Source organism: Adiantum capillus-veneris, chromosome 15 (assembly GCF_014529385.1).
Source record: "Adiantum capillus-veneris isolate H3 chromosome 15, ASM1452938v2, whole genome shotgun sequence".
Taxonomy (NCBI): domain Eukaryota; kingdom Viridiplantae; phylum Streptophyta; class Polypodiopsida; order Polypodiales; family Pteridaceae; genus Adiantum; species Adiantum capillus-veneris.
The window spans coordinates 36,163,166-36,178,390 of record NC_140945.1 but is presented as its reverse complement, the minus strand read 5'-3'; the positions used below and the strand labels follow the sequence as shown (position 1 = coordinate 36,178,390).

The window sequence follows — 15,225 nt, the reverse complement described above, 5'->3', positions numbered from 1 at the left end:
CGATTTGCGAGAGGGTGAGATCGTCCCCGAGAAAGATGCCAGTCTCTTTAAGAGTTGGTCTTTTCTTCAAGAATGACTTCTTTGCTTCCATGGAGGGAAAACGGAGGATGAGTGCTCTTTCTTTTGAGGTTTCTCCACTGCCTCCATTTTTCTTTATGTTGCCCACTCTCCATGCCCTTGTGTGTGTCGGCTCATGAGTCCCCATCAAGGCTGTGAGTTCTTTTACTTCTTCGTCCACATTGCCTTTGTCTTTAAGACCGCAAATTCTCACATGTAAAGCGCGCACCCTTCTCCTGTGCTCCTCCTCTATTGTCTGGTTAATGATGTTGTTGGGTGTGGACGTGGGCGTTATCTCCTTATCTTTTCCTTTCTTGGCCACCTTGATCCATTTCTCGGCTTCGTCCGCTTTCTGTTGGGTTTTGGTAAGAACATCTACCCAAGAAGTCGTCATTTCTTTGTGCTGTTCTTCTCCCTCTTTGATGGCCTGTACTTGTTCCTTGATCGTGTTGATTTCTTCAATTACTAAGGGTTGCAGTTCACCCTCTTCCATTGTGTTTCTTGATCGGTCTTCGGCGAGTTCTTTCTTGAGTGACGCGATCTCTTCCTCTTGGGTCGTCACTCGGTCTTCCAGCGTGCTTATCTTGCTCTCTTGGATCAGTACACGTCCTTCGAGAATGTTTATTGTGCCCCAGAGATTGCGGTTCATCTTATGAAAGAAAAAAAGGGGGGGGGGGGGGGGGGGGGGGGGGGGGGGGGGGGGGGGACATACTATGCGTAGAAGTTGGGGGGCTAGGGTAGCGTGCAGCGGGCGCCGGGGGCGGGGGTGCACAGCAGGGCGCCGGGGGCGGGGGTGCAGCGTGCGAGCAGGGCAGGGCAGGGCAGCGGGGGGGCAGGGCGACGGGCGCGCGGATGCAAGGCAGGGCGGGTGCGAGGGTGCAGCGCAGGCAGCGAGGGGTAGAGGCGGGGGGGCAAGGCGGCGGGCGTGTGGATGCAGTGCAAGGCGGGCGCGAGGGTGCAGCGCACAGAGAGAGAGAGAAATGAAATGAAATGTTATATTAACGTCTTCAAAAGGCCAAAATGACCTATGAGACCAATCAGTTACAAAATAGTGAATCTAATACCATGTCTGGGTACAAAAGAACTAGAAGTGGAACAAAATACTACTACTACTACTACAATCTAAAACTACGTGGGTGTAGCAGCTGATACAATACGTACCCGGTAAACTGGATGTAACAATGTGTGAAACAAAGATGGAAGAAATGGTGAGGATCCATCCTCATCTGCACTCTGGATGTCGAGAGAGTATGGCTCGAATCTTCTGTTGTAGTCTCCGTCGATGCTGTGTAGCTCCTCTCCTCAGTCGCGGTCGTCTGTATCTCTGTAGCTCCAATGCTCGGTCGATGAGAGTGCCAGTAGTGGTCGAATGAGTGTGGGACGAGCTCTGCAGTGGTGGCTGCTCCTCTGGCTGTCCCATATCTAGTGAAAAGAAATCTGTAATGTGTCTCTGGGACTGCCTCTCTCTAGCTCTCCCCAGTAAAGTGTCTCTATACCTGTGTAACTCAAGTAGATATAGTCCAAGACATCTCTGATCCTCATAACTCATGACCCTAGATAGAGGACCAAAACCCTCTCTGAATAAGCAGTGGAAACGCCCCCGTATCTCATAGAACACTGTGCAATGACATATGTAGTGCAACTCTGTCTCTGGCTCTCTCTGGCATAATCGGCATATCCTGCTGTCTGCTGGTATCCCTCTGAATCTACCAGTCTCAATCTCGAGCTGATGTGAGGATGTGCGTATCTGACCAATGGCACAACGCAAACCATGAGACATATGTGTGTCCATGTAGCTGGGTCGAATCACAAACCCATCTCCTGTGAGGTGGAGAAGATGCTCTCTATAGAAAGCCATCTTCGTGCTCAACTCCTGAGGCGGCTCTATCCATGTCCTCCTGGTGTCGAGCTGGATCAGGTCCTGACGAATGAGTCTAGTGATCTCCACCCGTGTAAGAGACAGCGAGGGTGCCTGAAGAGAATACTGGAAAGGGGGCAACCTGTCCATGGTGAAGCCATGCGTCTGAAACCATGAAGTCATCTGTGCATACCAGCATGAAGTGTCCCCCTGTAGAGCTAACTGTCTGGAAGACTCAAGGGCCAGTCTAGCATATCTGTCTCTAGTAGTATCCCATAGGCTGTGCACAAAGGACACTGATCTGGTAAGCGCCTCAATCTCCATGGGGGGGGGCAGCTAGCTCTGCTCGAATGATCGCGTGAGGTACGGAGGCCTTGGCTCTAATCAATCGGGAGATCATAGATACCAAGGGCCTCTCCATACGTCTCCAACCATCCTGGCCTACAGAAGGTCCCCATACCTGTACCCCATACATCATAGCTGAGGCTACTAAAGTATCAAAGAGCCATAACTTTGTCCGAGGTTCCTGGAACTGAACCTGCGAACACATCCTCTCCAAGCCTCCCAAGGCCGCATAAGCTCTGGTCAGTCTAGTCTCTGCTGCTCTCCCCAAAGAAAACCTCGGCCCAGTGAAGACTATCCCAAGGTAAGTGTATGCATTTGTATACTCCACAATCTCTTGACCATACGTGAAGGTCGGTGCCGATCTCCTGATCCACTGCGGTGTGGTGTTAAACACCATGACCTTGGTTTTACCAAGGTTTACAGACAATCCACTATCCTCTGCAAAACTGTGTAATGCATCCAACTGTCGCTGCATACCCTCTGGTGAGTCAGAGATCAAGACAATATCATCAGCATATAACAACAATGGGATCCACGTCCCTGCCAGCTGGGCACCTCTATCACCCTCTCTGTCAATGTAATCAGACACCTCATCAACATACATACCAAATAGAGAGAGAGAGAGAGAGAGAGAGAGAGAGAGAGAGAGAGAGAGAGAGAGAGAGAGAGAGAGAGAGAGAGAGAGAGAGAGAGAGAGAGAGAGAGAGAGAGAGAGAGAGAAGTATGTTGGTCAAGGAGTATGTAGATGACACTATGGTCTATGTACGATATGATACACCCACCTTGGAGAGTCTACGGGATGCTCTTGCTACCTTTTGCTTGGTGAGTGTTGCTCTCATAAATTGGCACAAGTCTTGTGGTTTTTGGCAAGAGTCGAAGAGGATTGTCAGTGGTGTTGCGCAAGATAATTTCACTTGGCTACCTAGAGGGAAAACTTGTAGATGTTTGGGTTTCTATGTTGGCATTGATGCGTTAGCTGAGCAAGAATTTTTGCCCCCAGTTAGTCTATCAGGAAGAAACTCTCCATTGGTCATCCTTGCATTTACCTTTGGTCATCCATACTACAACAATTTGCGCCCATACTACTATTTATCAGGAAGAAACTTTGCCATTTGTCATCCTCGCGTTTACCTTTGGCTGGCAAAGCCCTTGTGGTGAATCAGGTTGTTCTTGCGACGGCTTGGTTCACCACATTCTACATGTCTCTTCACTCTGGCATCATGGCACGTTTGAGGGGGTGGCCTAGATGGCTCTATTGAAACTGGACCACGAGTCTATTAAGACACAATCATTTTGCCTAGAGAGGAGGGAGGATTGGGGATTATCGATTCCGAGACCCGAGCAAAGCATTGCTTGCCAAGCTCATAGTATGGGGATTGTTTCCATGGGTAGAGCCTTGGGAACAAGCTCCGCACCATGCTTTGTCACATACCCTCCCTGGTTTTGGATCTCTATATACTGTCGTTCTTGCTTTGATTTGCCACCGGCGTTCTTGTGTCGAGGAAGTAGCGAGGCGACTACTTGTATGGAATGCATATGTGGCAGATTCAGAAGGCCGCCAACTAGGCGAGAGCCTCACATCCACTCAGCTAGATGGGATGACGGGCCAGCGGGCTCTTGGCTGTACTTTGATCCTCACTCGGAGACCCGATTGTGGTGACTCTAAAGATTGCTGAGACTCGCCATCACGGACGTCACATATCAAACTACAATTTTAGAGTGAAGTTCCACCTGATTAGTAGTTGATTGTTGATTCGCTGCCTGTCAGATTGGTAGGCTCTTTTCCGAGGAGGTCATGTGTTGACCTTATTTTCACTACCGAGGAGGCACCAATCTGGAGATTGTGGATTTGGCAAGGAAAGCCATTTGTTTAGTTGGATTGGGATCTTGGTGAGTTGTAGTGGCCTTCGTTCAACGATGATGTGGCCCCTCTATCCTTTTTTGAGTACATTGTCTCCCTTGGGAAGAGCTTTCTTTTACAGTATTGGCACCCACCTCACCGCCCACGCCAGCGAAAGGTATGGTAGGATCAGCGCATCCTCCCCGTTCTCCAGCAACAGTTTTAGTCATGCATCTGGTCCCTCCGGATCAACGTTAAAATATGTTTTCTCATGTGGATGATAGCACATTCTGGAGTGCCTGGTGGCACTTGGTCTGTAGTCATTGGTCATGATCCAACTTGTCGGAGATGTATTTCGGAGCTTGAGTCTTTGAGGCACTGCTTCTAGGTTTGTCAATATGCGCAGGCAATGTGGATGGTAGTTTGTTGTTTGTTGATCGGAGTGGACCCATCATGGTCACGCTTTGGACCATGTGGAAGGCTCGATGTGCTCACATTCCTCCTGTACGTCCACCATTTTGACAGTCATGTGGACAAAGCTACTGCATACTCTTCGCAGTCAATAGTCAGCTCCTATAGGGCAGCGGAGCAGCATCGATTTGTCTTTCTTCACACATGGACGAGGTCGTCAGTTCTCTTCCGTCGAGATTAGGCCCACATCACATGGCATTATGCGTCATCCCCAGAACGGTTCATTTTACATTCATGGTATATACCACCTTGATGTTAACATAACCTACACAATGCCACCCCTCTTTTGTACTTCCTCTCGGTGATAGGTCATTGAGCATCTGCTTGGGCAAGCAAGTTCAGGGTTAGGGTTGCAGGGCCATATTAGGGTTTTGCACAACATTGCGGTTTCAGCCTTGACTTAGGATTCTCTCTCTCTCTCTCTCTCTCTCTCTCTCTCTCTCTCTCTCTCTCTCTCTCTCTCTCTCTCTCTCTCTCGTGAGGAAAGGGGTTGTATTCTGTTTACATAAGAGGCCTCGCATCTTGCGCCCATTGCTCTTGCGCCTTGCTGCGCTAACCGTCTTCATTTCACAGGCCTACCTCGTCACTTGGTTGTGCCTATGGTCTTACCTCGCGTCCGCCACTCTTGCCCTACTTACCCTATCCATGACCCCCTTTGGACAGCTTGTGTGCGCCGCAGTTTGAAATCTTAGCTTTACGCCTTCGTTTTTCCCTCTCTAGCACATTGTCTGCACATCAAGCTCACCTTATTTTCCCTTGTGCTGGCCTCTTAGTCTTTGAAACTGGTCTCCAAACATTTTCCGCCTACCTTTGCAGCTTTTCTCCACCCCCCCCCCCCCCCCCCCCCCCCCCCCCCTCTTCCTTCGCGCACTCACACTCACGCACTTTGTGACAAGTCAATAATGTGGCACCACCAAGTTCCGACCAACGGAATAGATCTCGGCCAACGGCCTAAAGCCTAGAAGAAGAAGAAGAAGAAGAAATGGAAGAAATCTCAACTTATGAAGTCTTGCCGAGTGGCCCAAGTTCTTAACACTAGTTTGGTACCAAAACAAGACACTTCAGTGTCCTCTTATTACAGATTTAGACTAAATCCTACTTGCATCAGATGGTGTATTTAAGAAAACCCACTTGGTATGCTTAAATATGCTAGCTAGAGGGTCTTTTAAAAGTACAACCTTGCATTTTAGACATTATCAAGACCAAGAACTATACTCATCAAGTGGATCTCCGTAAGATTGCAATAGATGCTTTGAATAAATGGACTTTATAAGCTCAAGAAAAAATGAAGAGACCTTGTAGAAAATTGTACGTGACCTTTTCACAATTGTGCTATAGATAATTGCAAGTTTCATGTGCAATTTTTTTTACTTAAGAGTATATAAAATAATGTGAAGTTCTACGTGTTTGATATGGACATTTCAAGCATATCATTGCATACAAAGAAAGTGATATTTTTGTTGTATTCGTGCATTTTAGAAAGTGATACATTGCTTACCCTCTCCATTGAGGACTCAAGGTGGCAAGTATAAGTACTTTGATAAACAAATCTTATTGGATCATTTCAAATATTCAAAACTGTGCATGATAAAATTTTGATACTTTAATTCTTGAGACATAAGCATTCAAACCTCAAACAACTTTAAATTTTCGTAAAAGTACGTGGTACGAACACAATTGGGATACTTAAAACCTTGATTTCAATGTTATTGTGGAAGATTCGAGATTTTGCAAAGTAAAAAAATCAAGATAGGGTTCAAGCAACGAGATTTAATTGAGTTAGGGAGCCAAAAAAATACGTGGTTTCTTGGTTTCAACATATAAATTCATTTGTAATTGTCAAACTACACTAGAAGAGCCCCAATTCCATGACAGGACCGTTGGAAAGCCAAAATTATGCTCTTAGTCAGCACATACTCAAGTATGTAATTATGTCTATAACTTGCAAGTGACTTGGAGACTATATATACGTGGAGGAATCCAGGAGAAGCCTAGATTCACCCTTGAAGGAAAGTGCAAGGCATTGAAGGGAATTCCATTCTTTTGTAACACTAAGTACTAACACGTGGCTTTTACAAACATAAGAAAGGTCATATCTACAAAAAGATATGAGCATTTTACGTTTTTTTTGGCAAAACAGCTTGAAATTTTTCTAAAATTTACGACTTAAAACTTATTGTAATTCTCTCAATAGGACTTGTATTTTGACACGGAGAAAAATCCAATGTTTTCTTTTTCTCAAATGGTAGAATCAATGTTAAAAAACTTGTTTTTAGCTTGACAAATAAATTGTCAAAATTTGGTGGGAAAATAGGACACTTGAATGTCCAATTACAGGACTAGTGTTAATGGGTTAGGATTAATATCCCCAACAACTTACAAGAGCCGGCCGAGGGGCCTAAACCATAAATAAAGCAGATTCTTTTACACTTCAATGTGTTTCATGTAAAGCTTTTGAGTTTTGGCCAAAAGGCCTGCAAAGATGTAACTAGGGGTCTCTCTCTGGCATTATTTTATTGCATGGAGAAGCAGAGGAGAGCCTCGCTCAGTTGAAGCTTTGCGGATTACTAATAAAGAAATATCGAAAGGGGCGTCAGTCTATAAGGTAAGTGCCGTCTAGAGGTTGAACCCTGCTGAGGGGCTTAAAACCCTTTTAAATAAAGCATGGACCCAAAATTGCGTGGAAATTGTTAATGTTGCAGTGCTGTACGGACTACCGCATTTTCCGTTGCATGTTGACGTGTATGGATGCTTGCGTTTTACAAAGCAACTTTTGGGGCCTAGTGCTTTTCTTGTAGTTTCTTTTGAATTTGGCAGGGCCTTTATAAGTGCGCCAAGGCCTTCTTCTCCAACAGATTTTCTTGGGAGCACTACGGAGAGAGAGGACCCTCAGACATTGTACTTGTTCAATCACAATAATAAAGAAATAACAAGAAGGGGCGCTAGTCTTTGCGGCCAATACTTTTGGGCATAGGACTCCGTTGTGCCGTGTCATCTCTCTCTCTCTCTCTCTCTCTCTCTCAGTTTTGTTCAGTTCTTTCAGTTTCTTTCTTGTGTGTTGCATTAGATCTTTGGCTTGGAGTGTCCAAGTCTATTACAGGGCTAGTGCATCTGGGGACAGAACTTTGCCATTCCATGTCGACACTCTCTCTCTCTCTCTCTCTCAGCTACATGGACACACATATGTCTCATGGTTTGCGTTGTGCCATTGGTCAGATACGCACATCCTCACATCAGCTCGAGATTGAGACTGGTAGATTCAGAGGGATACCAGCAGACAGCAGGATATGCCGATTATGCCAGAGAGCCAGAGACAGAGTTGCACTACATATGTCATTGCACAGTGTTCTATGAGATACGGGGGCGTTTCCACTGCTTATTCAGAGAGGGTTTTGGTCCTCTATCTAGGGTCATGAGTTATGAGGATCAGAGATGTCTTGGACTATATCTACTTGAGTTACACAGGTATAGAGACACTTTACTGGGGAGAGCTAGAGAGAGGCAGTCCCAGAGACACATTACAGATTTCTTTTCACTAGATATGGGACAGCCAGAGGAGCAGCCACCACTGCAGAGCTCGTCCCACACTCATTCGACCACTACTGGCACTCTCATCGACCGAGCATTGGAGCTACAGAGATACAGACGACCGCGACTGAGGAGAGGAGCTACACAGCATCGACGGAGACTACAACAGAAGATTCGAGCCATACTCTCTCGACATCCAGAGTGCAGATGAGGATGGATCCTCACCATTTCTTCCATCTTTGTTTCACACATTGTTACATCCAGTTTACCGGGTACGTATTGTATCAGCTGCTACACCCACGTAGTTTTAGATTGTAGTAGTAGTAGTAGTATTTTGTTCCACTTCTAGTTCTTTCCTAGTTCTTTTGTACCCAGACATGGTATTAGATTCACTATTTTGTAACTGATTGGTCTCATAGGTCATTTTGGCCTTTTGAAGACGTTAATATAACATTTCATTTCATTTCATTTCTCTCTCTCTCTCTCTCTCTCTCTCTCTCTCTCTCTCTCTCTCTCTCTCTCTCTCTCTCAGTTCAATTCAGTTATTGGTAGTATTTGTTCATGTGTCGCTATTGATTTCTCGCTCGGAGTGCCCAAGTATGTCACAAGTTTGTGATGCGGCATGCGGAACTTGAGGAAGTGGCCAGGAGGACAAGGGTTAGAGTTTAAAAACGCTAATCTAGAAGAACTGAAGGAACCCAAAAGATGTGGCCGAAGGGGTTAGGGTTTAAGAAACATAACCCCTACCAACTTGAAGAGCATGGCCCGCGGAACCTAAAACCTCAATATCAAAAGCGTGAGGATTGAGGTTGATTTCCATAAAGTTGACCTACCACGTGTCACTACTTTACTAATTTCTGTGTTTTGCGTTGGTTTCAGGGCTCGCAAAACTTTGCATGCTTTTGGAAGAGAGCTTTTGGGGCCCTGTAGTGTTTATAAGGTTGAGAGTCACTCATTAGAGAGCATTTGGATGTAGAGTCTCGGTAGAGTTGGACCCTCGAGGAGTTGCACCTTTGCGAAGCAATAATAATGAATTACTGGAAGGAGTGCCATTCTCTGGGGACAGTGCATCTAGGGATAGAACTCTACCGTTCTGTATCGACTCTGTGTGTGTGTGTGTGTGTGTGTGGAAAAGGGAGCTGTATTCTGTGTACATAAGAGATCTCTAGAGATTTTCAGTGGCCTATCTCCCAGAAGAAGTACAAAAGTGGGCTAACAAAGTGTGAGCTATATATACATCAAGGTGGTCTATATGATGAGTGTAAAAGGAACCACTGTGGGGGTGCATAATGCCATATGATGTGGCCATGATCACAACGAAAAAAAGATGCCCATCTGTGAAGAAAGATGCATCTACACTGCTCCGCTGCCCTGGAGGAGCTGGTTGAAGAATCCCATTAACTACGAAGAGTATTCAAGAGCTCTGTCCAAATGGGTGTCAAAATGGTGGATGTAGGGGAGGATTGAGAGCCCAGAATGTGGGCACAACGAGCCTTTCACATGGTCCACTGTAATGCTACATATTGTGGTAAAAACTGTGGTGGTAGAAATCCAACTCATGCCCTACAACTGGTATCATCTGTAGGGTGCCTGGTCTATATCCTAAGGGAGTAAGCAGGAAGGCCGGATCTGTCAACAAGCCTTGAAAAAAAGAGTGTGACCCTGATACTTACAAAAGCCATGCAACTGCCCCCCACGTCACAAACCCATCATGAATGCCCATTCTAATCAACAAACAACAAACTGCCATCCACATTGGTTGTTCATATGGGCAAACCCAAAAACAGTGCCTCAAAGACTTGGGCTCCAAATTACATCTTTGACAAGTCGGATCATGATCAATGACTGCCGACCAAGTGCCTACAGGCAATCCAGCATGTGCTAGCATCCACATGAAAAAAGTTATCTTGCGGCTGATTTGGAGGGTCCAGATGCACGACCAAAACTGTCGCTGAAAAGCTGGGAGGATGCGTTGATCCTGCCACACCTCCAATTGGCGAGGACGATGAGGTGGATGCCGGGTTCACAAAAGAAGCCTTCTCCCAAGGGAGTTTGAGTACTCAAAAAAGGATAGAGGGGTGCCATCATCGCTCAGGGAAGCCACTCTCTTGGGTCCCATTCCAACTGAATAAGGGGCTTGCCCTGCCAGATCCATAGTCTCCAAAATGGACCCTCCTCAACAGTGAAAACAGGGTCGACACATGATCTTCTCTGGAAAGAGCCAACTACTCTAACATGCTGCCAATGAACAATCAACCACTGATCAGGTAAAACTTCACCCTGAAAGTCCAATCTGATGTGACGTCCATGATGGCCAGTCTCGGCAATGCTAAAGACCAAAGACCCCTGCTGAGCAACAATCAGGTCTCCTGAGATGGGATTAAAGTACACCCACCATCCTTGATGGGAAGGTAAAGTAGACTCTCCCTCGATCAAGGCACGCCAATCAGGGGGAATGGCTTCATTGATCTCATAGTTACCCGGAACGGGGAACGGGGAACGGAACATGCATGAAGTGCCATTCCTTGTTTCAGATACTCACGTCTGAAACACAGCACGGGGATCCAGAACTGGATATTAGGATGGGAAAGGGAACCTAAAAATGGCCATTCCTTGTAACTATTATTGATCTCTCTCATACGGGCGATAACTTTTCTTTGAATCCCGTAGGTTGCTCCAATAACTTGTGCCCCAACTAAGGAGGCATCTGTCCATTGGCTGGCCTATCATCTCATATAGCCCAATCAATGTGAGTCCTCTCACCTAGTTGACGTCCTTTTGCATCTGTCACATATGCATTCCATACAAGTGGTTGCCTCTCTACCTTCTCAACAGATACAGGTAGGTGTCGGATTAAATCAAGACGGAAGTTTTTCCAAATCCGCAGCAATCAGCGCATAAAAGGTGACAAATGAGACGTGTCCAAGGGTGCATCTGTGAAGAAGAATCTGATGGTTGGGTGCTAGACACCAGTAGCATCTAGAGATCCAAGGCTCGGCCCCTGGAAACAAACCGCGCACTGTGAGTTTCACAAGCAATGCCTTGCTCTGCATCTCTGGATCAATAATCCCCAATCCTCCTTCCTCTCTAGGCAAAATGACTGTGTCCCAACGTAGTTGTGGTTGAGTGTCAATAGAGCCATCCATGCCACCCCACAAAAAGTTGCGTACAAGGCGCCTCAACGGCGCCATGATGCCCGAGTGAAGAGTCATGCAGGATGTGGTGAAGCACACCATTGCAAGAAGAACTTGATTCACCACAAGGGCTCTTCCAGCCAAAGACAAATGCAAGGATGACCAATGGCAAAGTTTCTTCTTGATGGATTGTAGCACGGGCGCAAACTGCTGCTCAACGAACACGTCAATCTTGACATGGAAACCCTAATATTTGCAAGTCTCTCCTCTTGAAAGCCAAGTGAAATTATCCTATGCACCCTAGTGACAATCTTCATCTACTCCTACTAAAAAGCCAAAAGACTTGTGCCAGTTTATGAGAGCACCACTTGCCATGTAGAAGGTAGCAAGAGCATCCCTTAGGCTGTCTAATGTGGGTGTGTCATATCGAACAAAGAGCATAGTATCATCAGAATATTCCTGATCCAACAAATCCGGTGAGTCAGCCATCAGCATAGCAAGACCTTTCAATTTGGGGGTTTGTGGCGCAAGAAGAGAGACATGACCTCCGCAAAAAACAGAAAGAAGTATGCAACCAAGGGACATCCTTGGCGAACTGAACGAGATAGAGGAAAATGGCTTCCAATGTGCCCTCTGATTGACATAGCACTGGAAGCAGTATGGTACATTGCAGATGCACCTCTGATCCTCTACAAGGGAAAACCCATCCTCCGAATAGTGCCCTCCACGAAACCCCAATCTACTCAATCATATGCCCTCTCAAAATCAAGAAGCATGAAAGCTATTGGCTGATCTGTCTGACGAGCCCACTCAATTGCTTCGTAGGAAGTGAAGATTTATCCAAGATATAGTGGTCTTGCACAAAACCCGTCTGCGAAGCATGGATGAGATTGGGCATTAAGGGTTTCAAGCGCATACTGATCATGCGAGCGAAGATCTTATACACAAAAGACATGAGGGTGATCGGTCTCCACTGTCGAAGGGACGATCCATCTCTGCCTTTTGGTATAAGAGTCGAGAACACATAAAGGCAGGCATATCTTCTGTGTCAAATATGTGCTGCAAACCTAAAAGCATAACAGGGCTGAGAGTATCCCAAAACCTCAAAAAAAATTTGTCTAGTCAGCCTATTCTCTTTAGGACAGGAGGCACTATCAAGGCCAACCACTGCATCATGCATCTCCTACATAGAGAAAGGGGCTAGTAATGTATGGCACATAGCCTCTGTAACCACGGGCCTCTCTCTCTCTCTTATGACGTTAAAATTATCTTCTTCTTCTCCAAATTTTGTTCAGTTGGTTGCAGTTTCTATTCGTGTGTTGCTTGCTTGATTCCTCACCTTGAGTGTCCAAGCCTGTAACAATTTCTCCACCTAAACTGCGCTACTCTCACATGTAAGGATTTTTGTTCTTTGGCGTTGCTACTCCTCTAAGATGGTGCTCATGATCGAAGCCAATGATGAATGTATAAGCTGGCTTTTGCCCTTCTTAGCTGCTTGAATCCATTGTTCTACATCCTCTACTTGTTTTTGGGTCTTTTTTAGCATCTCCACCCAGGATGTTTCCTCTACCGTCTTCTTTTCCTCTTTCACTTGCAAGTGTTGCATGTCTTGACGCCTTGATTTTCGAGAGTTCTTCCACCACACTCTTCTAAGCTTGATTTGGTGCACACGGCATCCGTGTACATCTTGAGCAATCTTTGAAGTTAAGTGATCTTTTCTTCTTGGTTTTGTACCCATAACTTTAATGTAGCACAATCCTCTTCCAACTTCATTATCTTATCGCCTTGTTGCATATTCCTCCAATTTCTTTTCCATGATAACATGCATTTTTCCCTCAAGATCAAATGCACATCCCAAGTTTGCCACACCTTTTTGCAATACACGCCTATTCTACTCATGAGCTTTGCATATCTTCTTTACTGTCAACTAGCTTTCTTTAGCATGCATGCCAGCAACTTTGTCCGCATGGCTCGAAGTATTGCCATACATGGCAATTTTACTTTGACGTGCATCGTATTTGCAGGAGCCTCAAAACTTATACATGATTGTCCTCAATGATCATACATTAAAGGCATGAGTCTGTTGCTGTTTGTCACTCAAGCATGGCAATTTTACTTAGACGTGCATCATATTTGCAGGAGCCTCAAAACTTATACATGATTGTCCTCAATGATCATACATTAAAGGCATGATTCTGTTGCTGTTCGTCACTCAAGCAAGCCAAGTTTGTTTTGAAATTCTCATAGGAGCCATGTGACCCAAAATAAGCCAACTCTGTATCTTCTGTATTTGTGTCCCAAGCGCCCCTCCCTCCTTCCAACCCAAGCAACCCCCATGTTTTTGCCTAAGCAGCCCCCTTGCTTCTTGAATAATCGAAGGTCTAAGGCTCAATTGCGAATGGAGTAACAGGGGTTGCGAACGTAGATGCTTGTGCGGGACAATGGACAGCAAACGTGCATATGGGGTATGCAATGAGAGAGAGAGAGAGAGAGAGAGAGAGAGAGAGAGAGAGAGAGAGAGAGAGAGAGAGAGAGAGAGAGAGAGAGAGAGAGAGAGAGAGAGAGAGAGAGAGAGAGAGAGAGAGAGAGAGGTTGAAGTTTGAGCATTCAAGAAAGTAAGCCATTGATTTTGTTATTCTTGTGGATTGGCAGATATGGAGAATGAATGATCTCATTTATAGACCGGACGAGGAGGTTCTGGCAGAATTGGAACAGTTCAAAAGCCATATCCTGAGTTGTACGGACGACAAATGAGAAGAGATTGGCGTATCTTGTGTTTGTCTTGCAATGTAACAATGTTGTGGATTGTTGAAAGTTATTGTGGCATTGACGTCATACATTTCACTCTGGGCCAAAGAGGTAATGCCTTCAGGAAATCAGTGTTCATGGTTTATTTCCGTCCTTCAATGTTGATCTTCGTAAGTGCCTTGTAACTGTACTTAGGTTTTGTATGCTCATTGTTGTTCTTAGGTTGTGCAGGCGCTTGCATGTCTACATCTCTTCTCTCTCTAGGATTCCATCAAGGCACGACTCATTTTTGCAGGCTTGGTGCCCTTTGAAGGTCCTCATTGAAGGGAGGTTTTTTTTTCTCCTTTTAAAGGAATAGTATTCTTTTTCAAAAGTTTTTAAGTAGCCCTTCTAATTTGAGCTTATATATAGCTTAAGGAAGGGTAGGTTAGACTCCACCCTTTAAATGAATGATTTAGGTCACCCTCCCAGAAGTGAGCATTGCTAGAAGAGCAAGCACATAGCTGTTAATATAGGGGAAAGGAAAATACACAGTGCTAAGATCTTGCATAGTTAGACAAAGGGTATCACAAAATCTGGGTTCGTCTTTGCCTTTTCTCTACTTGCATGTTTCTCTAGGAGCAAGGATAGCTCATTCACCCAAGATTGAATCTTGGATTTTGGTGCATCTGTTATTTTATTGCTCATACAGAATGGTTTGCTACTGATGATAGAACAAGTGGATGTTTACTTTTGTGCAACAACCTTCATCGTGTATTTTGCAAGGTTTTTGGCACAAATACCAACTTGTGTATTTTGATTGCAATGTTTAGTATTAGCGGTACGAATACCAAGATGTTGTGACCACAAGAATATTATGTAATCTATGTTGTGATTGATGTTATAAGAAATATCATTGTTATTTAAAGGACTACAATGGTTTGCCATGGAGTATGATAACGCTAAACACTTGGGATAATATATTGAGTGTGGAATGCTATGCACGAAAAGTACTAGGTTTAGGTATAGACTCCTGATTGTCTTGGACATATAAATATATGTGCTGGATTTGATGCCCTTAATATGCAAGTTTCTCTACTCCAAAAGATAATAGGGAGAGAGCCTATGAGACATGGAGTTTCTTTAGAATTTGCATCCCAAAATATTGGCCTTAAGCATCGAGTAATAGAAGCGCAATTTTCATGATGATTGATATGTATTAGAATCAAAAGTGGAGTTTATATAATACTCTAGTATTAAAATCA

At 45.0% G+C, this 15,225-nt stretch overlaps 1 protein-coding gene across 2 annotated transcripts in view; it reads left to right on the top strand.

Moving 5' to 3' along the window:
- FVE (Transducin family protein / WD-40 repeat family protein) overlaps positions 1–14,155 on the top strand; it is a 111,514-nt gene extending 97,359 nt beyond the window's left edge. For both annotated transcript variants that reach the window (XM_086530236.1, XM_086530237.1), the window contains one exon: positions 13,886–14,155. In XM_086530236.1, coding sequence (XP_086386362.1) covers positions 13,886–13,987 — 102 coding nt within the window. In that variant the 3' untranslated portion in view covers positions 13,988–14,155. The remainder of the gene's footprint in view (positions 1–13,885) is intronic.
- The last annotated feature ends 1,070 nt before the right edge of the window (positions 14,156–15,225 follow it).